The sequence below is a fragment of the Fukomys damarensis genome, unplaced genomic scaffold (genome assembly GCF_012274545.1).
Source record: "Fukomys damarensis isolate Sample0158 unplaced genomic scaffold, DMR_v1.0_HiC HiC_scaffold_11, whole genome shotgun sequence".
Classification (NCBI taxonomy): Eukaryota; Metazoa; Chordata; class Mammalia; order Rodentia; family Bathyergidae; genus Fukomys; species Fukomys damarensis.
In genome coordinates this window covers 8,116,168-8,124,502 of record NW_022900923.1, presented here as the reverse complement: position 1 = coordinate 8,124,502, position 8,335 = coordinate 8,116,168, and the positions used below count along the sequence as shown (strand labels likewise).

Here is an 8,335-nt window from a genome sequence, read left to right as displayed (position 1 = left end):
GCGAGCGGTAGACGAGGAAGAGAGAGGAGAGAGAGAGAGAGAGAGAGAGAGAGAGAGAGAGAGAAAGAGAGAACAGAGGGAGATGGCTTCTGATAAATTGACTTTGAACAGAGGTCTGAATAAAAAGACAGAGATAACAGGCAGGGGGACAAGAGGTTCCTAAGCTGGGAATCAGCTTGGTAAACCTAGAAGAGCAAGAGAGTGAGACTATGATGGGTCAGGGAATGGGTCCAGGGCGAGCAGAGGAGATAAGGTTGAAAAGATAATGAATACATAGAGGTTTCTTCCTTCTCACACAGGTAGACCCTGAAGCACAGGCTCAGGAGAGGGGATTTGTATCTAGGTGTAATGTGAAACCACAGCTGAGTTACGAGCACCAGGTGAGCGGTCTTATTTTTTTCAAAGGTCACTCAGGCTGTGGAGTTAAGCACTGGGGACAGTCAGGAGGCCTCTGCTGCACCTCTGGAGAGACCACTGTGGACTGGATCAGGTGGAGGCCGTGGTCAGATTCGGGACTGGTTTGGGAGGGGGAGTTGGCCGGACTTGCTGACAGGCTGGATGTGGGATGTGCGGGGAGGAGAGGACTCAGGTTCTTCTAGGTCTTCAGCCATTTTTCTGAGGTGAGAAAGACCAGGTAAGTGGTGACGTGTGCTGGGGCGTGAGGAGCAGGAACTGTTTCCGAAATGGTAAATGCGATGACCCCACGTGGAAGGGACAGTCTGACAGACACATCTGATATGCCTGTGTGGCATTTAGAAGAGAGGTCAGGGCCCAAAATAGAAATGGAGGTATCAGGAGAGTAGAGAAAATATTTTCAGTGCTCTGACAGGTTTAAATCCTGACTAGGTTGAGGTCACCCAAAGAGTAAGAGGGTCAGTACTGAGCTTTGGGGCTCTTCCTCATTCCAAGGACAGGAGGGCCATCTCTTCAGGAGGTTTACTTCATACTGAATGGTGGTTATCATGAAGACGATTCATTGGGAGCCTGTTCAACTAATAGGTTCATCGAATTTTACAAACAAGAGCCCTCTCTGCATTTCCTGGAAGGTGCACTTTATTTCTCTCAGGCTCATACAGTGGGTCTGAAATTGGAATTTGAGCTAAGGCAAACTCTCCCTAGCGGTGAATCAGTTATTAGTCAATTCCTGCAGTGTAGACTTGTGTTTTTCAATAAGGGAAGTCAACCTTTTTTACCTCAACCTCTCTCTCAGTTGCTCTAAACTCAGATTAGGAACAGAACACATTATTGTTGACCTCAAAAACCTTGACACTAGTCACAATTCAGACTAAAGTAGGCACAGAAAACAAAACCCAAACAAAAACCTCTGCTCTTCTCTGTACTTAGGTACTTTGCACTTGTGGAAATAAGGTAATAAAATCCGAGTATCTCTTTCTCATTCTTTTTTGTTGGTACCGGGGATTAGAACTCGGGTCCTTGCGCTTGCAAGGCAGGCCACCTAACGGCTGAGCTAAATTCCCAGCCCCTTATCTCTTTCTTTTTCTCATTCTTAATGACAATTGGAATCGAAACCAAATGCTACAAGTTTCAAGTAAAAATTGAGAAAAAATATGGAGAAACTTTTAACAGGCTTTTGAGAATACACCATGCTGAATCAATAATTATATTTTGTTTAAACCGCAACTCTCAAACTTTTTGGTTTCAGGATCCATCATATACTTAAATATCATTGAGGATTCTAACAATCTTTTGTTCAATATTTCTAAAAATTTACTACATAAGAAATTAAAACAGGAAAGGATGGAACCTAGAGTTTCATACGTGCTAGTCAAGTGCTCTACCACTGAGCTACACCCCACTAACCCCTAAAATGGAGAAGTTTTTAATGTTCAAGAAGTTCAGGCCACATTCCACTAATGGTCAGAGTAATGATATCCTCATACACTGTTAGTCTCGGGCAGGCAGGGGAGTGGAAAAGACAAATAATATTACAGCACTATTATGAAAGTAACTTTGACCTCATGGACCTCAAAATCATTTGAATACCCAAGTCACACTTTGAGAGCCACTAATTTACATACCACTTAGTAAAACATTTAAGTCAGGCCTATGCCTATTGTGTATTTTGTCATCACAAAGTTGAGTTGTTGTTTTAAGTCTTAAAAAGGGCAAAATTTTTCTAAAACATTGAAAAGTGTGTTTTACTGTCCTCCTACTGTTGGCTGATAACCTTGATACCACGACCGTTGGTTATGGGGAAACGTGTCAGGCTCTGTTCTGCAGAAAATTACATATCTTTCTGTAAAGAAGGATTCTGTGTTTGTCCTAGGAGAAAGAATTTTTCCCTCCACCATCAATATTAGAAGAACTAACGTCCGAGTAAAGATTTCACTCTCTTCTAGCTCCAATAATTCCACCAGAATAAAAGATTATGCTTTTTTCCTCTTAGAATTAGCAATGTGGAAGACATCCTTCCTTTTAGAATTAATTTGTTTTTAGTTTAACAGCAGATGATCATTGCAGACGTACCTTGACACACAGCGGAGCACTCTGGCTTCCCATGTCACACTGTGTCACCACCCTATCCCGCTTACTCAGAGCACTGGCCAGATGCAGGGTCACACCCGCATCTGAGAAGCTGACTCTCTAATGTGGGCCATTTTTTGTTTCTGAACAAATTACTAATGCATTTGCCGTACTGAATCACACTCTTTTGTGAGACAGGGCCTCACTATGTATTCAGGCTGCTCTCAAACCCAGGCTGGCCTTGAACTCATGGCAGTCCACCTGCCTCATCTTCCCAAGGGATGGGATTATTGGTGAGTCCTACAACACCCAGCTACACATACTGTTTGCAAAATGCATTATTGGTTGCCTACCTTGGCCAAGAAACAAGTATCCACAATCACTATCTATAACAATATCAAAATAACCGGAACTTACCAGTTCTACTTTCTAAATATCTCTATCCCATACCTCTCCCCTCTGTCCAACCTCCCTCCATATTTTTATCTTTGTGTCTCGGGGCTGTTTGTCATCACAGCTATCTCCATTTTCCTTCAGTTTTGCACAGGAAATGTTTGCAAAGGCAGCAGAAGTTGGTGAGATGGGCAGTCTCTGTAGTTTCTGTATCATAATTGTGTAACAGCTTTTCTCAAAAGCTGGGTCTTGGGTTATCAGCCTCAGAATCACCTTGGCCTCCTAAGGATGAAGACTGCAGGCCCCACATGAGGGCCTATTACATGGACAAGCCTGCAAGTGGGGCCAGGGATTCTTCAGGCATAAGAAAATGAGTCTGTAATCTATAGCAGAGCCTAGACCAACTGCAGTGGACTCTCAAGTTACAGCTGTCCTGATTCACGAACAACTTGGTTAGTTAAGTTAATAGAAGAGTCATCTCACTCTTGTTATCTATAGCGTGTACCCAGGTAAACATCCAGGTCTTGGCTGAACTGACTTACAACCAACTTGAGTTACAACCAGCCTTTGGGAACTGATCAAGTTTATAAGTCAATGGTCCACTGAGATTTTTGACTACAGGTGGATTGCCTTTTTTTGATTTTTTTTTTTTAGGATCGAACTCAGGAACTAGCACTTGCCAGGGTGCAGTGCCATTGAACTACATGCCCTGCCCTTGTTTAATTTTTTGAGACAAGGTCTCACTGTGTAGTTCAGACTGGGCTTCTACTCACTGTGCAGCCCAAGCTGGCCACAAACTCATAGTGATCCTCCTGCCTCAGCCTCCTGAGTGCTGGTACTATGGGTGCGTGCCACCACACCCAGCTTCTAGATTGCAACTACCCCAGATTGCACATACCTAGGAACCTCTTTCAACTACAGAAATTCTTCCTAAGTTTTCTTATAAATCTCTCCTATTGGCTGGGTGGGAATGCTACTATGACATCTTACTTTTTGGTGGAAAGTGCTTTCTCTCTCTGTGAACAGGAAGACTCAGCTGGACCCAAGAGTTCCTGCCACTGTCAGGAACGGGTTCTTTTAACTGGGTGTAGGTAAAGGACTGATAGGCACCACTGAAATGCCTCTTTTGAACTCTCAGTAAGCTGACTTGATTGCTTCTTTCCACTAAACAGTTGGATTCACGCTTTTCATTTATCTCCTTCAGGAGACGTTGTCTGCTTCCTCTAGGTTTTTTCATTTTTTCACCGGTTCTGTCTGCAGTTGCCATTACGCTAACAAACCAGGTCTTGCTCCCTGGGAACAAACAAAAAACACTGAGTATTAGAATCCAGTGTCCCCTGTAATATTAAGCAGACCCTCTTTCTCCTTCTGCAAAATAATCCCACCACCCCACCACCACAGCCTCCACTCCACTCCACTCCTCAGCCTAATTTTTATTATTGCCTCTTAAACTCTTTTTTTAAGATTATCTTCAGTGAGAAAAGAGTTCATAGGATATAGCAAGAGGATATATGGTGTTTCTGAAAATAGTACGAATTGATTCTTGCTTATAGAAACATTTATTGTTCCCTCTTACCATAAAAGTAATGCATATTCATTGCAGAAAATTAAGAAAACACTGAAAAGAATTAGATAGAAAAATAAAAATCACCCTTGATACAGAGGCAACTGACATTAGCACAGTGGGTGTTCCTTTCCCAGTGAGTATCCAAAGGGATTTCATTGTAAGAAAGTACAGAAAAATTAATTAAATTGGCTGGGGTAAATTTAAAGATGTGTCAGTAGTAGGTGTTTAGGAAGGAGTCTTTGCTTGTTAGGGTCATGAATGTGTCTTTGCAGTCTCTGAAGTGCTTGAGAATCACAGTTGCTTCTGCTCGTTGAGGACTGGTGAATCCCCTGAGAACCGGCTTCCACTTGCGGCTGGGGTGGAGCTGTGATATCCAGTAGCTTCTTTCTAAACAGTGGCTGGCCAACTGTTACTGGGTTCTGGATTGCTCCCCTCTCCACCTAGAGTTGGGTTCTAGGTTCTTCTCACCTTGATCAAAGAAGTCAATGAAACAAGCAAGAAGCAGTGGCAAAATTAATTCCAGAAAGCAAAAATGAAGAGTGGGAGAGAAACTGGTTCTGCAGAGGGAGCTTGGTCCAGGTCCATAAAAAAAGGGGTGAGAGCAAAGATAGAAGTACGCGCTGCGTCTGGAAGACACAACATGGGCTAACAAAGAAAGGTTTAATAGCCTAAGCCTTCATGGCCTTGATGTGTCCTTTTATGCCATTCAAATCTTGAGGAAACCCAAAAGAACTTCTACATATGAGTCCTGAGAGGCCGTGCTGGGATTCCACGCCTCAGCTGAGTCAGGTCCAGGCATCCTACTGAAAACCAGCTGGAATTCTGCAGAGAAGTCCACCTACAGGGCTTTGAGAACTGTTCTCACATTTGTCCAGGATCTTGTAATTAACAGGTCACACATTTTCCTGGCCAGTTTTGCCACACCCTAATCTCCTATCTTAGCTGGGTTCATTTCCTGCCCAGGGTTGACATTGGCTCTGCTTCCAAGTTCAGTTTGAGACTAGGAGAAACAAGAAAAACTATTTTTCTCTAATCTAGCATTTCAGGCAGAACTAACTCTCCTATATTCATTTTGTTTCTGGAAATTTGAACACATTAAGAGAAACTCTGAAAACAATATAAGAAATGGAAGAAAAGCTTTTTAAACTGAAGCACAATTTAATTTTTCTACCTCTTACATGTGTACCTTGCCAGGTTTATATTTTTTGTCTCCATTGGGAAATTCTTGAACTTAGAGCCATATCTTTCCCAGTAACTTTAGAGTTTGAACTCAGAATAATGGCAGAACCCAGTAAGCAGCACCTGACAAACTTTCTTAAAGATATAAATCCATTCATATTTGGGCATAAATATAAAAGATAATATACAAGCCACCTGGAAAGACCCTCTTAGTACTCAAGTGATTTAATTAGGTATCTTTAGAGGTCAATCACAGAAGTGAAAGGGCTCCTTTTCAACAGTGGATCTAGCAAGCTTAAATCGAAGACAGCAAAATGTTTTAGATGCTCAAACAATTCTAACGAATTATGTTGGCCTCAATAAAGCTCACTGTTCCAATCACCAATGAATGATCTAGTATTATGAAATCAAGAATACTACCGATGGAACAAATCTACAGGTAGTCCAATATCTCACTTAAACTTTCTTTTACTAAAAATACGAATTTAGCCGGGCGTGGTGGCACATGCCTGTAATCCCAGCACTCGGGAGGCAGAGGCAGGAGGATTGCTGTGAGTTCAAGACCAGCCTGGGATACATAGCAAGTTTCAACTATATAGTGAGACCCTGTCTCAAAAAAGCCAAAAAACAAACGCAAAACAAAGAAGTTGTAACCCAGTAAGAGGTCAATCACTGGCACTCCCTTTTTGAGTGATTTGACCTTGTTAACAAAATTAACTTTTTATTATTTTACTTCTAGTCAGCTCATGTCTATGTGCACGTCACTTGCCAATGCCTTCCGCAGCAGGGACTCCTCCCCTCGCGTGCTCTTAGAGGTGTTGGCCCACTGGGGGCGGGGCCAGGAAGTACGGTGCATTCTTGTGCCTGGCTCTTCTCTCTGCATTTCCCAGCCTCCATGGGTTGAGCACCTTTCCTCCGCCAGGCCACTCTGCCATCTTGTTTCTGCCTTAGAGCCAGCGAGCATGGACTTAAAACTGAGCCAAAATAAACCTCTCCTCCATTAAGTCACAGGTAATTTTGTCTTAGCAATGGGAAAGTAACTAAGAAAAACACTAAAATTTGTTGCATGAAATTGATGTGCGTGGCACCTTTGGCTAGTGGAGCCATGTCCAAAGCAGCAAGTGTGATGCCCATATTCCCAGTGCAGGTTGATAAAAGCTCCCTCTGCCTTCTTCTAGCTCTCAGGCTTTAAACAAATGCCCTTTTGTGGTCTATTCAGGGCCATATTTTTCACATTTGGGGAGTTTGGGGGGTGTTGCTGTTTAAAATGGCCTCTACGTGTAGTACTGAGCCGCTCTTAAGTGTTTGTGAGCATAAGAAGGCAGTGATGTGCTGTGTGGAGAAAGCTTTGTGCAGGTTTGAACTATTGTGCTACCTACTGGCAGTGAACTCAGTTGTTCAACAATATGGAATAAATAAGGTGTGTTTAAACAGGCCTTTCAGGTGTGGTGCATACCTGTAATCCTAGACACTCAGGAGGCTGAGGCAAGAGGAACTCTTAAGCCTAGGAATTCTGGGCTAGCCTGGGAAATATAGTGAGACCTCTTCTCAAAACAAAACAGAATAGCACCCCAGAAACATATATCAAATAAAATTATATAGTGGCTGGTTAGCAAAAATTTTGTGACTAGAGGCTTGCAGGAACCTAACCTCCCAAGAAACAACAAGGGAGTCTTTGTTAATTCGGTGTGTGTGGAGATTTTATGGAATGTAACTACCACAATATGAGAACTGGTTGTCTGTACCAAGAAAAGGTGTTAATTTCCTTGCAGGAACGTCGTTGCGACTCACCTTTCACGCCCAGCTCTTGGCAGCCTGTGTGAGGTTCCTGTGTGGATCTGCCACAGAGAAGCCACCGTAGTGATGGAACCTTCTGACCTGGGCCTTCCGGTTTTGTTCTCTCAGAGAACCCTGGGTAACAGAACTCACTGTCTTGGAATCAGAGCCAGGCGTCCTTGGATAAATGATTCAACCTCTCAATATCAGTTTCTTCATTTCCTGCCATCGTGCGTCTGTGTGCGTGGTACATAGTAGAGAGAACTGGGATGGAAGGAGGTATCTGTGCACCCTGCCTGCCACCAGTTTATTGCACACATATATTTCAGGAGCACCTACTCTGTGCCTGGTGCTGTTGTGCAGATTCGAGACAGTCTTGTCCTTTGGACAGAAGTTGTAATTTTGGGGGGGTACTATTCTTTTCCCCTTTTTTTTATTAGTATATGTTTGCAATAGGTATTAAATACATACTCAGTACATATACAGATTACATCTTGATCTTTTAATCTAAGGGTTTATTGTAGCTTCTCAGTAAATGATAGCTAGTTTTATTGATGAAGAAAACTTTAAAAAACTTAGGAAATGTCACAATGTGAGATAACTTCTGACCTCACTCTGCTTAGTTCAGATAAAGTGGTCCAAGCGGGACCCCTCCCCACCGGATGCTCAGCTCAGTGAGCAGAGCTATGGGCGCTCATACAGGCTCTCCGATGGGCAAAAGGAAAGAGGGTGTTTATATGGATTCCTGTTTGCTACTTTGCATATCCATGGCCTAGTCTATAAAAGTGTGGTCTCCTCACAGTAGAGGGCAAACTTATTAAAAATAAATAGTATCTAATATAATTGAGGCAATGTGGAAATCTGACAAAGTAGCAATCATGCATTGCTTTGAACATTAAGAAGGAAAAGATGCAACAGCCAATGGCAGTGCTAAGG

General features: G+C 42.8%; 1 protein-coding gene across 2 annotated transcripts in view; it reads right to left on the bottom strand.

Annotated features, from left to right (window-relative positions):
• The window catches only part of Spata45 (spermatogenesis associated 45), an 11,497-nt gene extending 3,935 nt beyond the window's left edge, over positions 1–7,562 (bottom strand). Inside the window, exons 1-3 of one of the 2 annotated variants that reach the window (XM_010642556.1) lie at positions 7,415–7,562; positions 6,393–6,565; positions 3,868–4,170 (exon numbers count right to left, since the gene is read on the bottom strand). In XM_010642556.1, coding sequence (XP_010640858.1) covers positions 3,868–4,144 — 277 coding nt within the window. In that variant the 5' untranslated portion in view covers positions 4,145–4,170; positions 6,393–6,565; positions 7,415–7,562. The remainder of the gene's footprint in view (positions 1–3,867; positions 4,171–6,392; positions 6,566–7,414) is intronic. The other variant, XM_010642555.2, reaches the window with a different exon arrangement.
• Between the last annotated feature and the right edge of the window lie 773 nt (positions 7,563–8,335).